The sequence below is a fragment of the Erithacus rubecula genome (genome assembly GCF_903797595.1).
Source record: "Erithacus rubecula genome assembly, chromosome: 31".
Lineage (NCBI taxonomy): Eukaryota > Metazoa > Chordata > Aves > Passeriformes > Muscicapidae > Erithacus > Erithacus rubecula.
In genome coordinates, this window is record NC_136682.1 from 988,412 (window position 1) to 1,007,161 (window position 18,750).

Consider the following 18,750-nt stretch of genomic DNA (forward strand, 5'->3'; position numbering starts at 1 on the left):
TTAGGGTGTCAGGACAAGGTCCTGGCAGGGTTAGGGGTTCAGGGCAGGGTTCTGGCAGGGGTAAGAACAGGGGTCCTGGCAGGGTTAGGGGATCAGGGGAGGGTTCTGGCAGATTTAGGGGGTCAGAGCAGGGTTAGGGGGTCAGGACAAGGTCCTGGCAGGGTTAGAGGGTCAGGGCAGGGTCCTGGCAGGGTTAGGGGTTCAGGGCAGGGGGTTCAGGCAGGATTAGGGGGTCAGGGCAGGGTCCTGGCAGGGTTAGAGGGTCAGGGCAAGGTCCTGGTAGGGTTAGGGGTTCAGGGCAGGGTCCTGGCAGGGGTAAGAACAGGGGTCCTGGCAGGGTTAGGGGATCAGGGGAGAGTTCTGGCAGATTTAGGGGGTCAGGGCAGGGTCCAGGTGGATTTAGGGTATTAGGGAAAGGTCCTGGCAGGTTTAGGGGGTCAAGGCAAGGTCCTGGCAGGTTTAGGGGGTCAAGGCAGGATTAGGGTGTCAGGACAAGGTCCTGGCAGGTTTAGGGGGTCAGGGCAGGATTAGGGGGTCAAGGCAAGGTCCTGGCAGGTTTAGGGGGTCAAGGCAAGGTCCTGGCAGAAGATTTGGGGACAGCAACCCCAAACAGATCAGAGACCCCCTCCCCTGGCTCCTCCCACTGAGAGGAGACCCCCCACCCATCCCCCACCCACCCAACCCCCACCCCCCCAGCACATCCCAGTCACAGCACGTGAACAACCAGAAACATTTAATTGTCTTTGTGTATAAAAAAAACCAAACAGAACAAAAAAGCAAAATAAACAAAATTGGGGAAGGGGCTTTGGCTGCTCCAAGGCACTGGGACCCCCAAGGCCAGGGGAGGTGACAAGGACAAACTGTGCCAGTGGCACCTGCCAGGGCTCAGAAATCTCCTTGGAGATCTGGGAAGAGAGAAAAAAAAATGAGAAGTTTTTATCCAGATAAAGGAAAGAAACATCCATCCCTCCTGGTGACCCTGCCTGTCAGCAAATGTCCAAAATTCAGTGAGAAATGTCCAAAAATTCAGTGAGAAATCCCAAAATTCAGTGAGAAATGTCAAAAAATTCAGTGAGAAATGTCAAAAAATTCAGTGAGAAATGTCCAAAATTCAGTGAGAAATGTCCAAAAATTCAGTGAGAAATGTCCAAAATTCAGTGAGAAATGTCAAAAAATTCAGTGAGAAATGTCCAAAATTTAGTGAGAAATCCCAAAAAATTCAGTGAGAAATGTCAAAAAATTCAGTGAGAAATGTCCAAAATTTAATGAGAAATGTCAAAATTCAGTGAGAAATTAAAAAAAAATCAGTGAGAAATGTCCAAAATTTAGTGAGAAATCCCAAAAAATTCAGTGAGAAATGTCAAAAAATTCAGTGAGAAATGTCCAAAATTTGATGAGAAATCTCAAAATTGAATTAGAAATCCCAAAATTCAGTGAGAAATGTCCAAAATTTAGTGAGAAATCCCCAAAAATTCAGTGAGAAATGTCAAAAAATTCAGTGAGAAATCCCAAAATTCAGTGAGAGGTTTTTGGGTGGTTTTTGGGATGTTTTTGGGATGTTTTTGGGGATGTTTTTGGGATGTTTTTAGGATGTTTTTGGGGTGGTTTTTGGGATGTTTTTGGGATGTTTTTGGGATGGTTTTTGGGATGTTTTGGGGATGTTTTTGGAATGTTTTTGGGATGTTTTTAGGATGTTTTTGGTGTGTTTTTGGGATGTTGTTGGGATGTTTTTGGTGTGTTTTTGGGATGTTTTTAGGATGTTTTTGGAATGTTTTTGGGATGTTTTTGGGATGTTTCTGGTGTGTTTTTGGGATGTTTTTAGGATGTTTCTGGGGTGGTTTTTGGGATGTTTTTAGGATGTTTTTGGAATGTTTTTGGGATGTTTTTGGGATGTTTTTAGGATGTTTTTAGGATGTTTTTTGGGGCTCTCACCGCTCTGTCGGATCCTCTCCCCCCGCCGGGCGTTTTCCATCCCCTCCACAAACTGCTCAAACACTCTCACATAAGGGGCCAGGCTGGTCCTCTTATAGTCTGGAGGATTTGGGGAGTGGGCAAGGGCAGGATTGGGGTGCTGGGGATCCCCCAAAGTTCAACCCTGAGCTTCAAATTCCAACCCTGATCCCCAAAATCCCAACCTTGGCCTTCAAACCCCATCCCTGACCCCAAAACTCCAGCCTTGACCATAAATACCATTCCCTGACCCCCAAAACCCCAACCCTGACCCCCCAAACCCCTTCCCAAACCCCAACTCAGACCCCCAAACCCCAACTCAGACCCCCCAAACCCCAACCCTGACCCCCAAACCCCAACTCAGATCCCCCAAACCCCAACTCAGACCCCCAAAACCTGTCCCTGACCCCCAAACCCCAACCCTGACCCCCAAATCCCAACCCTGATCCCCCAAACCCCCTCCCAAACCCCAGCCCTGACCCCCAAACCCCAACTCAGACCCCCAAACCCCAACCCTGACCCCCCAAACCCCATCCCTGACCCCCAAACCCCAACTCAGACCCCCCAAACCCCAACCCTGACCCCCAAACCCCAACTCAGATCCCCCAAACCCCAACTCAGACCCCCAAAACCTGTCCCTGACCCCCAAACCCCCCCCCAAACCCCAACCCTGACCCCCAAACCCCATCCCTGACCCCCAGACCCCAACTCAGACCCCCCAAACCCCAGCCCTGACCCCCCAAACCCCAATTCTGACCCCAAACCCCAGCCCTGACCCCCCAAACCGCAACTCAGACCCCCAAAACCTGTCCCTGACCCCCAAACCCCCTCCCAAACCCCAGCCCTGACCCCCCAAACCGCAACTCAGACCCCCAAAACCTGTCCCTGACCCCCAAACCCCCTCCCAAACCCCAACCCTGACCCCCAAACCCCAACCCTGACCCCCCAAACCCCAGCCCTGATCCCCCAAACCCCAATTCTGACCCCAAACCCCAGCCCTGACCCCCCAAACCCCAACTCAGACCCCCCCAACCCCCAGCCCTGACCCCCAACCCCAACCCTGACCCCGCAAAGCCCAACTCAGATCCCCCAAACCCCAACTCAGACCCCCAAAACCTGTCCCTGACCCCCAAACCCCCTCCCAAACCCCAACCCTGACCCCCAAATCCCAACCCTGATCCCCCAAACCCCCTCCCAAACCCCAGCCCTGACCCCCAAACCCCAACTCAGACCCCCCAAACCCCAACCCTGACCCCCCAAACCCCCTCCCAAACCCCAGCCCTGACCCCCAAACCCCATCCCTGACCCCCAAACCCCAACTCAGACCCCCCAAACCCCAACCCTGACCCCCCAAACCCCTTCCCAAACCCCAGCCCTGACCCCCAAACCCCAACTCAGACGCCCAACCCCCATCCCTGACCCCCCCAAACCCAAATGCTGACCCCCCAACCCCCATCCCTGCCCCACTCACCCCTCGAGCGCCTTTTTGGCTCCGTGGCTCCTCCATCCTCCTGCTCCCCATCACTCTCAGCTGCATCTAGCTCCTGGCACAGGGAACTGCCAGACAGATGGGATCATAGGGTAATTCAAAAAAATCCCAGAATCCACTGAATTCAAAAAATCCCAGAATTCACAGAATTCAGAGAATCCCAGAATCCACTGAATTCACAGAATCCCAGAACCCACAACATCACAGAATTCATGAAATCCCAGAATTCACAGAATTCACAGAATCCCAGAATCCACTGAATTCACAGAATCCCAGAATCCACAGAATTCAGAGAATCCCAGAATCCACAGAATTCACAGAATCTCAGAACCCACAGCATCACAGAATTCATGAAATCCCAGAATTCACAGAATCCCAGAATCCACTGAATTCACAGAATCCCAGAATCCACAGAATTCAGAGAATCCCAGAATCCACAGAATTCACAGAATCTCAGAACCCACAGCATCACAGAATTCATGAAATCCCAGAATTCACAGAATCCCAGAATCCACTGAATTCACAGAATCCCAGAATCCACAGAATTCACAGAATCCCAGAACCCACAGCATCACAGAATTCATGAAATCCCAGAATCCACAGAATCCAGAGAATTCCAGAATTCACAAAACCCCCAGAATCCAGAGAATCCCTGAATTGCAGAATCCCAGAACTCACAACATTTAAAAAATCTCAGAATCCACAGAATCCCAGAACTCCAGAATTCAAAAAATCCCAGAATCCACAGAATCCCATAATGCACAAAATTTAAAAAATCCCAGAATCCACAGAACCCACAGAATCCCAGAATGCACAGAATCCCAGAATCCAGAGAATCCACAGAATTTCATAATCCACAGAATCCCATAATTCACATAATTCAAAAAATCTCAGAATCCCAGAATCCACAGAATCCCAGAATTTACAAAATTCAAAAAATACACAGAATCCACAGAAAATCAGGATCCCAGAATCTCATAATCCACAGAACCCCATAATTCACAAAATTCAAAAAATCCACAGAATCCCAGAACTGCAGAATCCACAGAATCCCAGAATTTACAAAATTCAAAAAATCCACAGAATCCACAGAATTTCAGGATCCCAGAATCCACAGAATCCCATAATGCACAAAATTCAAAAAATCCACAGAATCCACAGAACCCACAGAATCCCATAATTCACAAAATTCAAAAAATCCACAGAACCCACAGAACCCACAGAATGCAGAGAATCCCAGAATCCAGAGAATCCCAGAATTGCAGAATCCCAGAATTTACAAAATTTAAACAATCCCAGAATCCACAGAATCCACAGAATTTCAGGATCCCAGAACCCACAGAATCCCATAATGAACAAAATTTAAAAAATCCCAGAATCCACAGAATCCCAGAATCCAGAGAATCCAGAGAATCCCAGAATCAAAGAATCACAGAATCCACAGAATCCCATAATTCACAAAATTTAAAAAATCCACAGAATCCACAGAATTTCAGGATCCCAGAATCCACAGAATCCCAGAATTCACAAAATTTAAAAAATCCCAGAATCCAGAGAATCCACAGAATCTCATAATCCACAGAATCCCATAATTCACATAATTCAAAAAATCTCAGAATCCCAGAATTTACAAAATTCAAAAAATCCACAGACTCCACAGAACCCACAGAATGCAGAGAATCCCAGAATTGCAGAATCCCAGAATTTACAAAATTTAAAAAATCCCAGAATCCCAGAATCCAGAGAATCCAGAGAATCCCAGAATCCACAGAACCCCATAATTCACAAAATTCAAAAAATCCCAGAAACCACAGAATCCCAGAATGCAAAAAAAATTTAAAAAATTTTAAAAAATAACAAAAATAATCCCAGAATCCACAGAAGTGTCACCTGCCTGATGGTGGGGACAGCAAATGGGTCAAACTGGTCCAGGCTCTGCAGGTCCAGGGGCACAGAAACACGGCCTGGGCAGGAAAATTTAACATTTAACATTTAACATTTAATTTATAGAATAGAAATATGTGGTTATCTCATGGAAATGGATATTAAAAGGATGCAGATATAGAATATAGAAAATTTAAATATGTATTTATATGGTATAAATATATATTTACAGAATCACAGAATTAACAGAATCCCAGAATTGACAGAATCACAGGATTTATATAATTATATGTTTATATATTAATATAATATAATATAATATAATATAATATAATATAATATAATATAATATAATATAATATAATATAATATAATATAATATAATATAATATAATATAATATATAAATATATATTCATATAAATATATAGTCACAGAATCACAGAACTAACAGAATCCCAGAATCTTGGGATTTACACATTATATATAAATATATATATATACATATATATACATATATAGAAAAAATATATAGAGAGAATATATATATTATATAAAGACTATATATATAGAATATATATAATATGCACATATATACATGTATAAATACATATATATTCTCTATATATAACATATATATTATATACATATATACACATATATATACACATATATATGTAATATATGTTGTATATATATTTATATAATCAAAATATATACTTATATAATACAAAATATATATATTCTATATTTATATATAATGTAGAATGCATTATATATATTATACACCCATATTAATAAAAATACATATTTCTGTTTATATTATATATATATCTTATATATATATCTTATATATTCACAGAATCCCAGAATACACAGAATCCCAGGATTTATATACCAAATATTTATATATATATTATGTGTGTATATATAAAATATTTATATAAATCTATTCTATGTATTTTATATATATATTTATATATTTTAAATATATTCTATATGTAAGTCTATTCTATGTATTTTATATATTTTTAAATATATTTTTATATATTGTATTTATATATATATTTAATATATTATATATATACAAATATATTTTATGTATGTATATATATAAAGTATTTATAAAAGTTTATTCTATATATTCTATATATTTATATTTTTCTATATATTTATATATATATAAAATATATATTTAAATACATATTTATACATACATATAAAATTTTAATATATACTTATACATATTTGTATTTATACTTATTTATATTTATATGTAGATTAAGATTAATTTGTATATATTTATATTTATATTTATATTTATATTTATATTCATTTTTAAATATATTCATATTTATATAAAAATAAATCTATATTACACATTTCTATTAATATTAATATTTATATTTATATAAAAATATATTTATATTTATATTTATATTTATATAAAATATTTTAATATTAATGTTAAAATTAATACTAATATTTATATTAATATTTATATTTACATTTAAATATATTTTTTCATATTTATATTTATATTTATTTATATTTATATTTATATAAAAATATATTTACATTTATATTTATATTTAAATATATTAATATTAAAATTAATACTAATATTTATATTTATATTTATATTTAGATATATTTATGTATATTTATATTAATATTTATATTTATTTTTATTTTTATTTTTATAAAATTATATTTCTATTTATATTTATATAACAATATATTTCTATTACCCATTTCTATGACTATTACCCCTATTCACACCTAACGCAGCCCATATTCCCCCCCCCACCCCCACCCCCCCATCTCCTCCCGCCCGCACCAGTTTTGGGGTGGACGCTGAAGGGGCTCTTCAGCAGGTGGTTGAGCCCTTTGCTGACGTTCCCGTCCAGCCGGGGGAAGCAGAGCTGCAGCATCAGCTCCCACTCGGGACGCGCGGCCCCGGGGGCGCGGCCCCGCGCGCGCTCCCGCTCCCGCTCCCGCTCCAGCCGCGCGCGCAGCAGCTCCCAGCGCTGCACAGAATCCTTCCTGCGCGGGAACTCGGCCCGCAGCGCCGCCCGCTGCTGTGCGCCGCGTCAAGGGCCGTGCGGGGTGAGGGGGCACTGCTGACCCTGCCAGGACCTGCCACGATCCCATTTACCCTGCCAGGACCCACTGACACTGCTGACCCTGCCAGGACCCCATTTACCATGCCAGGACCCACTGACCCTGCCAGGACCCCATTTACCCTGCCAGGACCCGCTGACACTGACAGGGCACTGCTGACCCTGCCAGGATCCCATTTACCCTGCCAGGACCTACTGAGCCTTCTAGGATCCCATTTACCCTGCTAGGACCCAATGACACAGACAGGGCACTGCTGACCCTGCCAGGATCCCATTTACCCTGCCAGGACCCACTGACACTGCTGACCCTGCCAGGACCCCATTTACCCTGCCAGGACCCACTGACACTGACAGGGCACTGCTGACCCTGCCAGGACCCACTGACACTGCCAGGGCACTGCTCACCCTGCCAGGACCCACTGAGTCTTCTAGGATCCCATTTACCCTGCCAGGACCCACTGACGCTGCCAGGGCACTGCTCACCCTGCCAGGACCCACTGAGTCTTCTAGGATCCCATTTACCCTGGTAGGACCCACTGACCCTGCCAGGTTCCCATTTACCCTGCCAGGACCCACTGACACTGCCAGGACCCACTGACAGACAGGGCACTGCTCACCCTGCCAGGATCCCATTTACCCTGCCAGGACCCACTGACCCTGCCAGGACTCACTGACCCTGCCAGGATCCCATTTACCCTGCCAGGACCCACTGACACTGCCAGTACCCACTGAGCCTTCTAGGATGCCATTTGCAATGCCAGGATCCCATTTACCCTGACAGGACCCACTGACACTGCTGACCCTGCCAGGACCTACTGACTCTGCCAGGACACACTGAGCCTTCTAGGATCCCACTGACCCTGCCAGGACCCACTGACCCTGCCAGGATCCCATTTACCCTGCCAGGACCCACTGACCTCGACAGGACCCACTGACACTGCCAGGATCCCATTTACCCTGCCAGGACCCCACTTACCCTTTCTAGAACCCCATTTACCCTTCCAGGGCACCATATTTTAACTTTAACCCCATATTTTAACCCCATATTTTCACCCCATAATTTCATTTTAACCCCACATTTTCACCCCATATTTTCACCCCATATTTTAACCCCACCCCCACATTTAATTTTAACCCCTTGCACGCCACGGAGGAGGGCAGGATATCCTCGGGGACCAGCGCCAGCACCTTCTCCCATTTCTCGGGGCTGCCCAGGATGTCCTGATCCCGCAGGGCAAATTCCTCAAAGTATTCCTGCACCACGGCCAGGGAGCGCCTGGGGGGCAAAGGGGGGCTCAGAGACCACCCAGGGGGGCTTAGAACCCACCCAGGGGGGCACCAGGGGGGCACAGAGCCCACCCAGGGGGCACAGAGCCCACCCAGGGGGGCACAGAAACCACCCAGAGGGGCACCAGGGGGGCACAGAGCTCACCCAGGGGGCACAGAGACCACCCAGGGGTACAGAGACCACCCAGGGGGGCACAGAAACCACCCAGAGGGGCACCAGAGGGGCTCAGAGCCCACCCAGGGGGGCTCAGGACCTGCCCAGAGGGCTCAGTGCCCACCCACAGGGGCACCAGGGGGGCTCAGGACCCACCCAGGGGGGCACAGGACCCACCCAGGGGGGCACCAGGGGGGCACAGAGCCCACCCAAGGGGTTCAGTGCCCACCCAGAGGGCAAAGAACCCACCCAGGGGGGCTCAGAACCCACCCAGGGGGCACAGAGCCCACCCAGGGGGTAGCACTGGGGGCTCAGTGCCCACCCAAGGGGCTCAGAACCCACCCAGGGGGGCAGCAAGGGGGGCTCAGTGCCCACCCAAGGGGCTCAGAACCCACCCAGGGGGGCTTAGTGCCCACCCATGGGGGCAGCAATAGGGGCTCAGTGCCCACCCAAGGGGCTCAGTGCCCACCCAAGGGGGTCAGTGCCCACCCACGGGGGCAGCAATGGGGGCTCAGTGCCCACCAAGGGGGCTCAGTGCCCCCCATGCCCAAGGGGAGGGGCAGGAGGGTCCTCACCCACCTGATGAACGGGTGCACGGGGTGGGTCAGTGTCACCTTCTTCACAGTGTCAGCACCGCCCTGGGGGACAGTGGGGTCAGTTTGGGGAGGGGGCACAGCGTGCCTGGACCCCTAAATCCATCTGCTACAGGGTCAGGGGGTGCCCAAACCCCCTTAAACCCACCTCCCACAGGTTAGGGGGTGCCCAGACCCCCTAAATCCATCTGCTTCAGGGTCAGGGGGTGCCCAAAACCCACTTCACCAGGGTCAGGGGATGCCCAGTTCTGCTTAACCCACTTTTTTCAGGGTCAGGATGTCCCAAAACCCCATAAATCCATTTGCTCCAGGGTCACAGAGTATCCAGACCCCCCTAAACCCATCTTCACCAGGGTTAGGGGATGCCCAGAGCCCCTAAATCCACCTTCTCCACACTCAGGGTGTACCCAAAGCCCCCTAAACCCACCTTCACCAGGCTCAGGGGGTACCTAAAGCCTCACAAACCCCCTTTTCCCAGGCTCAGGGGTGGGCAGGGGTCTCCTGGTACCCCCTTTTCCCAGGCTCAGGGGTGGGCAGGGGTCTCCTGGCACCCACCTTGACCAGGCTCAGGGGTGGGCAGGGGTCTCCTGGCACCCACCTTGACCAGGCTCAGGTACTCCACAGCCGCCGCCCGCAGTGCTGGTGACCATTTCCTGACGGCATCGTCGCACACCCAGCAGTGCACACCCCGCCGGCCAGAGTACACCCACAGGCGGTGCCGCACGCCCAGGTCCTCTGGGGGGACACAGAGGGGATTTGGGGGGGCACAGAGGGGATTTGGGGGGGCACTGATGGGGTTTGGAATGGCACAGATGGGGTTTGGGGGGTACAGATGGGATTTGGGGTACAGATGGGGTTTGGGGGGTACAGATAGGTTTGGAGGGCACAGATGGGTTTGGAGGCACTGATGGGATTTGGGGGGGCACAGATGGGGTTTGGGGGGCACTGATGGGGTTTGGGGAGGCACTGATGCGGGGCAGAGATGGGGTTGGGGAGCACAGATGGGATTGGGGGGGACAGATGGGTTTGGAGGGCACAGATGGGATTTGGGGTACAGATGGGGTTTGGGGGGTACAGATGGGTTTGGGGTATAGATGGGGTTTGGAGGGCACAGATGGGATTTGGGGAGGCACTGATGGGGTTTGGGGGCACAGATGGGATTTAGGGGGCCACAGATGGGTTTAGAGGCACAGATGGGATTTGGGGAGGCACTGATGGGTTTGGCGGCACAGATGGGGTTTGGGGTACAGATGGGGTTTGGGGGGTACAGATGGGATTTGGGGTACAGATGGGTTTGGAGGGCACAGATGGGTTTGGAGGCATTGATGGGATTTGGGGGAAAACTGATGGGGTTTGGAGTGACACAGATGGGTTTGGGTGTACAGATGGGTTTGGGGGCGCACTGATAGAATTTGGGGGGGCACAGATGGGGTTTGGGGGGGCACAGATGGGGTTTGGAGGGCACAGATGGGGTTTGGGGGGTACAGATGGGTTTGGGGGGCACAGATGGGGTTTGAGTGGCATAGATGGGATTTGGGGGGTACAGATGGATTGGGGGGGACTGATGGGGTTTGGAATGGCACAGATAGGGTTTATGGGGCACAGATGGGTTTGGGTTCACAGATGGGTTTGGGGCGCACAGATGGGATATGGGGGGTCACTGATGGGATTTGGGGGGGCACAGATGGGGTTTGGGGGGGCACAGATGGGTTTAGAGGCACAGATTGGGTTGGGGGGGTACAGATGGCTTTGGGGGTACAGATGGCTTTGGGGGTACAGATGGGTTTGGGGGTAAAAATGGGTTTAGAGGGACAGATGGGATTTGGAGTGGCACAGATGGGTTGGGGAGCACACATGGGTTTGGGGTGCACAGATGGGTTTGGGGTGTACAGATCCTCTGCAGGGAGCACAGATGGGTTTAAAGGCACATATGGGTTTGGGGGGGCACTGATGGAATTTTGGGGGGGCACAGATGGGGTTTGGGGGGACACAGATGGGTTTGGGGTGCACAGATGGGTTTGGGTTCACAGATGGGATTTGGGGGGCACAGATGGGTTTGGGGGCACAGATGGGTTTGGGGGGCATAGAAGGGTTTAGAGGCACAGATGGGTTTTGGGGGCACACATGGGTTTGGGGTGCACAGATGAGGTTTGAGGGGCACAGATGGTTTTGGTGCCACACTGGGATGAGCTATGGTCACCACCCAAAGCTAATGGTGCCACAAACCTGCCGGGCACCACCATGTCCCCCAGCTCAGTGAGAGCACTGACCCAGCCCCTCTTTGGGGTCTGGGCATGGCTGTGGGACCAAGGATGGTCTGGATGTGCCACTCATGACCCTCGTGTGTCCCCAAGCCCCTCACCCACGAGCGCCCGGTCAATGATGCGGACAGCAATGGTCATCAGCGTCCAGCACTTGGAGCAGATATCAGCCGAGCTGGGGGCAGAGTGAGGGGGGTCAGGTGGACACCCCACATCCCTGAACACCCCTCCCAGCCCAGAGTCCCCCTGGGAACCTGCAGCACGTCCGGACATCATCGTAATCCGTCATGTCGATGTCAAAGACCAGCTCCTTCTCCTGCGGCTGGAAGGCGCCCTGGTGCACCGTGTTGTGCTGGTTGGGCTGCAGGAGGGATGGGATGGGCTCAGCACGGCCAGGGACCCCTGCCGAGCCCCGGACACGGTGCTCGGGACTCACCCGGTGGGAATAGACGGCCCCGATGTCGATCTTGTAGGGGTTGATCTTCTGCAGCTCCCGCTCCAGCTCCTGCGGGCTGTTGAAGGACTGGAAGCGCAGGTACACATCGTCCCGCAGGGTGAAGGAGAATTCCCGCAGCTGGAAGTAGTTCTTCACTGCAGGGAGGCGGGAGGGTCGCGGAGTGTGCGGGGCTCGGGGGGAAGCCTTAAATCCCCCCCATTTCAGTCACCCCCAGACCCCCCTTCCCTGCTCCTCCCGGTGTCCCGGTCAGAGCATCCACCCACCGCCTGCCCCGGCACCCCAGCGTGCTCAGGGACCGGAATTGCCGTGTTTCCGCCGGTATCGATGCCCCCTGTCCGCTATCAGTGCCCCCCGCCCGGTATCGGTGCCCTCCGCCCGGTATCGGTGCCCCCTGTCCGGTATCAGTGCCCCCCACTCGGTATCGGTGCCCCCGATCCGGTATCAGTGCCCCCTGTCCGGTATCGGTGCCCTCCGCCCGGTATCGGTGCCCCCTGTCCGCTATCAGTGACCCCGCCCGGTATCGGTGCCCTCCGCCCGGTATCGGTGCCCCCTGTCCGGTATCAGTGCCCCCCACTCGGTATCGGTGCCCCCGATCCGGTATCAGTGCCCCCTCTCCGGTATCAGTGTCCCTCGCCCGGTATTGATACCTCCCGTCTGATATCGATGCCCCTCGCCCGGTATCGATATCCCCCGTCCGATATCGGTGCCCTCTGTCCGGTATCGATGTTCCTGCCCGGTACCGCATCCCTAACGGTGTTCTCCGCCTCATATCGACACCCCCCGCCCGGTATCGATGCACCCCGCCCGGTATCGACGCCCCCCGCCCGGTATCGATGCCCCTCGCCCGGTATCGATGACCCCCGCCCGGTATCCCGGTCCTTGGCGGAGCCCCCGCCCCGTTATCGAATCTCCCGCCCGGCATCGCCGCATCCCCCACGGTGCCCCCCCTACCAGTACCGGTTCTCCCCGTCCCTCCCCGCTCACCGCCGCCGTAGCTGAGCCAGCGGCCGTAGGGGCCGTGCGGGAAGAGCCGCCGGTAGAAGATGGGGAGCAGCTCGGGCAGCGCCGCCGGCTCGAACTGCGCCATGGCGGGAGCGGAGCGGCGGGAGCGGGGCGGCGGGAGCGGAGCGACCGGAAGCGGCGGCGCCGGGCCCGGGGGCTGCCGGGAGTTGTAGTCCAGTCCCGGGCCGCCGTGCTGGGGGTCCCGGGGACGGGGAGTGCGCGGCTCGGAGGGAGCGAGAGGAGAGCAAAGCACCGGAGCGGTTCCGGGATGGAGGGAAGGGGATGCCACGGAGTCCGCGGGGTCCTGGGGTCTGGGGTCGTGGGGTCTGGGGATGGTCCTGGAGCGCTGAGGTCCGAGGGGTCCCGGGATCCGGGAGGGTCGCGGGGTGCTGAGGTCCGCGGGTGTCCCGGGATCCGAGGGGGTCCTGAGGCAGGTGGGAGCCGGGGCGCTGAGGTTAGGGGGAATTTCGGGGTCCTGCAATGTCCCGGGACGGGTGGGTCCGGCAGCGCCGACGTGCCGGGGTGTCCGGATCCCGAAATCCGGGTGGGTCCCTGGACCTGCGATCCTGGGTTGTCCCGGGGTCCGGTAGACCCTGGGGTGCTGAGGTCCGAGAGGGGTCCCAGGTATGAGGATGGCCCCAGGATCTGGGAGGATCCCATGATCCGAAGTGATTCTGGGGAAGGGGTGCGCGGGGATGCTCCGGGGTCCGGGGGCTTCTCAGGAGAGCAGCGCAGCGATGCGGGAACCCCCGGGCGCTGCCCCGCTCCCGTTAACGGTTCCCCGCAAGAGCGGCGGGAGCATAGCCCCGGGACACATCCCGGGCAGCGGCCGCAGCCCGGCGGGCTCCAGGCGGCAGCAGCGGGACGAGCCCGTAGGAAGACGGGGCGGAGCCGATTCCGCATCCCGGTAGTACCGGGAGGCCCAGCGGCATCCCCGCGATCGTTGCCCCGGAGTCCGCTAATTAATTATTAACAAGCGGGTAAGGACAAGATACGGACAAGCCGCTCCCGGGTCACTTCCCAGTCCCCATCCCAGCGCCGGCACCGCTGCCGAGGATGTGGCTGTACGTGGTGGCTTCGCTGCTGGGGCTGTTCCTGCTGCGGCGCTGGCACCGGGAGCGGCAGACGGTGCCGCGGCTCTCGGAGAAGCACGTGCTGATCACAGGATGCGACAGCGGCTTCGGGTCGCTGCTGGCGCGGCAGCTGGACGCGCGCGGGATGCGGGTGCTGGCCGCCTGCCTGACCGAGGCCGGCGCCGCGCAGCTGCGGGCGGCCACCTCCGACCGCCTGCAGACCGTCCTGCTGGACGTCACCTCCAGCAAGAGCATCGCCGATGTCACCGCCTGGGTCCGCCAGCGTGTGGGTGATCAAGGTACAACGGGCTTGACACCCCTCTTGTCACCCTCTTGTCACCCCATCATCCCTTCTTTCACCTTGCCCATTTGTGCCAGCAGAGGTGAGGCTGGCACAGGGCTGTGGGCTGGGGAGCAGCCCCAGCTCTTCCCATCTCTTTTCCAGGGCTCTGGGGGCTGGTGAACAACGCGGGGATTGCCATCCCCACCGGCCCAAACGAGTGGCTGAGCAAGGAGGACTTTGTCAAGGTGCTGAACGTCAACCTGGTGGGGCTGGTGGAGGTGACGCTGAGCCTGCTGCCGCTGCTGCGGCGGGCGCGGGGCCGCGTGGTCAATGTGGCCAGCGTGATGGGCCGCGTGTCCTTCTTTGGTGGTGGCTACTGCCCCTCCAAGTACGGTGTGGAAGCTTTCTCTGATAGCCTCAGGTAAGTCTGACCCAACAGACTCCATCCTGGTTTTCCAATTTATTTTTTTGGACTTTGTCTGGCTCAGCGATCAACTCCCATCCTTGTACAATGAACATAGGTTGAACTCCTATCTGCTGCTGATGTATGAATTGTTCCTGTACTGGAACTGTTCATGGAACCTCCCCGGCAGACATTGCCCCTGTCTAAAATCCTGCAGGACATGACCCCGCTGACTCGAGATTTGTTTTGTTCCCAGCCCATCCAGATACGGCAAATATTTACTCACACACTATCTCAGCCATGTGCCGAGCTGGCACAGGGTCCACTGGTGTGGTCAGGTTTGGCTCCACACCTCTGGCACGAGGCTGCATCCCATGGGAGATGTGGGCACAGACACGTTCTGGTGCTGCTCCCATTTCCCACGGGCTCAATCCCTTCCAGGCTTGAGATGCGCAACTTCGGGGTGAAGGTCAGTGTGATAGAGCCGGGCTACTTCAAAACAATGATCACCAACGTTGACAACCTGGAGAAGAATTTTTATACCAGCTGGCAGAAGCTTCCAGAGGAAATCAGAACGGCTTATGGGGAGAGTTACCTGAAGCAGTGTAAGTACCCCCACAAAGGCTGTGATCCTCTTTCTCTCCTGACACAAGGCACATCCCCAGGACCACGAGGGTCCCATGGGGGTCTCCCTGCCCCAACACCCCATGGAGCCACTTGGCTCTGCTCAGCTCCAGGGTCTCAGTGGCGTTTTCTGCCTCTATAGTTGTGAAAATGCTCAAGATACTGCAGAACACCTACAACTCCAACCTGTCGCTGGTCACCAACTGCATGGAACACGCCCTGACCAGTCTCCACCCCCGCAGCCGCTACTCTGCTGGCTGGGACGCCAAGCTGCTCTACCTCCCCATCAGCTACCTGCCCTCAGCCCTCAGCGATGCCCTGTTTGCCTTGTTCTACCCCAAATCTGTTGGGAAAGCCTAAAATGGGGATGCAGCAGGCAGCCAGGACCAGAGTGGGATCCAGTGATGCATAGTAGGATCTAGAATAGGTTGCTGCCAAGGCCACACCGAGGTCCTTGAATTTGTAACTATGTACCTCTGACCCTCTGTCCCCTAGTCACGGATGGGTTTGTCCTGAATAAAGATGCCCTGTCCCCTCCTGTCAGAGTGTGGTGTCTCTCAGGCTGTGCCTGGAGGATCTGGCTCTTTCCCTGTGCACCTGCTGCATTCAGGATCCAGCTCCTCACCAATTGCCAGGGGACTTGCCCAGACTGGTACTCCAGGTATTGACACTCGCAAGTAAAACTCAGACCTGTTCCAACCTGAACAGATTTCCCTCTAGGTAAATAACAGAGCAGCCTCTCATAGAATCCTCCTCCTCTGCTTCCTCCTTCTCCTCGTCCTCCCACAGAGCTGGTTGGGGGGGGGGCTGTCCTGCTCCATCACCTAATTTGGGGACACTGTCCCACACCAATGCTGGGTCAAGCAAAGGTGCAGAGCTGGTGCTGTTCATAGTGTCTGGAGATTCCCACCAAATCCAGCTCCGTGGGGCATTGGGATCCACCTGCTACGGGCACAGCAAAACCCCAGGCACAGAGAGTGGTGCAAGCCAACGCTGAGAATTACAAAAATTACAAACCAGGAGGACAAAATCCGCCCCCGGGTGCTGCAGTGGCTCTATAAATGAAACCCGAGCGCGGCTGTCACGGGCTGTCCCCGAGCGGCGCCGCTGCCGAGGATGTGGCTGTACGTGGTGGCTTCGCTGCTGGGGCTGTTCCTGCTGCGGCGCTGGCACCGGGAGCGGCAGACGGTGCCGCGGCTCTCGGAGAAGCACGTGCTGATCACAGGATGCGACAGCGGCTTCGGGTCGCTGCTGGCGCGGCAGCTGGACGCGCGCGGGATGCGGGTGCTGGCCGCCTGCCTGACCGAGGCCGGCGCCGCGCAGCTGCGGGCGGCCACCTCCGACCGCCTGCAGACCGTCCTGCTGGACGTCACCTCCAGCAAGAGCATCGCCGATGTCACCGCCTGGGTCCGCCAGCGTGTGGGTGATCAAGGTACAACGGGCTTGACACCCCTCTTGTCACCCTCTTGTCACCCCATCATCCCTTCTTTCACCTTGCCCATTTGTGCCAGCAGAGGTGAGGCTGGCACAGGGCTGTGGGCTGGGGGAGCAGCCCCAGCTCTTCCCATCTCTTTTCCAGGGCTCTGGGGGCTGGTGAACAACGCGGGGATATCCATCCCCACTGCCCCGAACGAGTGGCTGAGCAAGGAGGACTTTGTCAAGGTGCTGAACGTCAACCTGGTGGGGCTGGTGGAGGTGACGCTGAGCCTGCTGCCGCTGCTGCGGCGAGCGCGGGGCCGCGTGGTCAATGTGGCCAGCGTGATGGGCCGCGTGTCCTGCTTCGGAGGCGGCTACTGCATCTCCAAGTTCGGCGTGGAAGCTTTCTCTGACAGCCTCAGGTACCACCCCGTGCTCGTTCAGCAGCCCCGGCATCCCCTCGTTGTCCTCACGCAGGGTTTTATGCGGCTCCCGGTTGCATTTGTCCCAGAGAGCTTGTGAAACGCTGACCACAAGCGGGCTGGGAGCGTGGGCAGGGCTGGAGCAACCAGGGCAAGGGTTTCAAGGAGATCTGGAGCAAAGCAGTAGAGGGATCGTGGGGTGGGGGATGTCCGGGAAGTGCCGGGGTGTCTCAGAGTGAGGGGTTCTGGAGTCCGGGGGAGTTCCGGGGCACTGAGACTAGGGGAGGCCCCGGGAATGCTCCGGGGTTTAGGGTGGTCCCGAGGCATTGAGGTTCAGGGGGATTCCAGGATCCCGGGACCCCTCGGGGATCCCTGGTGCTGCGGTCCGGGGATGTCTCGGCATCAAAGAGGGTCCCTGGAGCAAGGACAAGGCTCCTCTGTGCCCATGACGGGACGGGGTGGGGTGTCAGGAGCTTCCCCTCACTCCCCCCTCGGTCTGTGCCCCCCTCGAGCAGGCGGGAGCTGCGTCCCTTCGGGGTGCGGGTCTCCATCATCGAACCTGGAGGCTTCCAGACGGGAATTATCGATCCCGCACCGCTGGTGAAGGGCTTCGTTGGCCTCTGGGAGCGGCTCCCGGCAGAAGCCCAGGCAGCCTACGGCCGCCACTACGTGGACAAATGTGAGTCCATCCCCACACCGCACCATCACCCCTGGTGACCCCACCTCCATCGGGCTGAACCCCTTCTGCCCACCCAGATGCCAAGACCACCACCCTGCTGCAGCGCCTGAGCAGCTCCCGCCTGTCGCATGTCACCGATGCCATGACACACGCGCTGCTGTCCCGCTGCCCCCGCAGCCGCTACGCCGCGGGCTGGGATGCCCGGCTCATCTTCGTGCCCCTCAGCTACTGCCCGGCCTGGCTCTCTGACACCATCATCGGCCTCTTCCTGCCTATCCCGGCCAGCGGGATCCCCTGACCATGGGGTGTCTCAGGCTCTTGAGATTGTGCTCAATAAAAGCAATGCTGGGCCTTGGAGGTGTCCGATGGCCACTTGGTGCTGGTGACCCGGGGCAGGATCCCGAGTGCTGCCTGTGCCCAGAGCAGACGGGTATCCCGGGATATCCCGGCTCGGCTGGCAGGGACGGGCTGGGAAAAGCCGCGCGGCGTTTATTCATCCCCTTGGCATGTGGGCGGTGATCCCTGCGTCACTCATCGAGCTAATTAAGAACTGATTAGAGATCAGTAGCTGAGGGGCAGGATTCTGAGATTGTGCTCTTGCCTGCGGGACCAGAGCAGCGCCAGCGCAGCCCAGCTCTGGCAGAGGCCGAG

The 18,750-nt window shown here is 54.0% G+C and overlaps 3 protein-coding genes across 4 annotated transcripts; 2 read left to right on the top strand and 1 right to left on the bottom strand.

Annotated features, from left to right (window-relative positions):
- Positions 1-802: 802 nt before the first annotated feature.
- On the bottom strand, positions 803-13,320 carry PRIM1 (DNA primase subunit 1). Its single transcript, XM_079329065.1, has 12 exons — positions 13,182-13,320; positions 12,177-12,331; positions 11,995-12,101; positions 11,842-11,915; positions 10,078-10,214; positions 9,466-9,524; positions 8,607-8,721; positions 7,163-7,400; positions 5,334-5,403; positions 3,422-3,507; positions 1,933-2,031; positions 803-905 (listed from the first exon to the last, which is right to left on the bottom strand). Exons 1-12 carry the CDS (start codon positions 13,282-13,284, stop codon positions 886-888), a joined length of 1,263 nt encoding a protein of 420 aa, XP_079185191.1. The 5' UTR covers positions 13,285-13,320; the 3' UTR covers positions 803-885.
- A 797-nt stretch (positions 13,321-14,117) lies between these two features.
- On the top strand, positions 14,118-16,119 carry LOC306813568 (retinol dehydrogenase 7-like). The gene is made up of 4 exons (XM_079329062.1): positions 14,118-14,571; positions 14,718-14,976; positions 15,400-15,563; positions 15,725-16,119. Exons 1-4 carry the CDS (start codon positions 14,256-14,258, stop codon positions 15,940-15,942), a joined length of 957 nt encoding a protein of 318 aa, XP_079185188.1. The 5' UTR covers positions 14,118-14,255; the 3' UTR covers positions 15,943-16,119.
- Positions 16,120-16,401: 282 nt separating this feature from the next.
- On the top strand, positions 16,402-18,433 carry LOC306813567 (retinol dehydrogenase 16-like). Of its 2 annotated transcripts, XM_079329061.1 has the most exons (4): positions 16,649-17,014; positions 17,162-17,420; positions 17,936-18,099; positions 18,177-18,433. In XM_079329061.1, exons 1-4 carry the CDS (start codon positions 16,699-16,701, stop codon positions 18,395-18,397), a joined length of 960 nt encoding a protein of 319 aa, XP_079185187.1. In that variant the 5' UTR covers positions 16,649-16,698; the 3' UTR covers positions 18,398-18,433. The 2 variants fall into 2 exon arrangements, with proteins under 2 accessions (XP_079185186.1, XP_079185187.1); XM_079329060.1 differs by having other exon boundaries at positions 16,402-17,420.
- Positions 18,434-18,750: the final 317 nt, after the last annotated feature.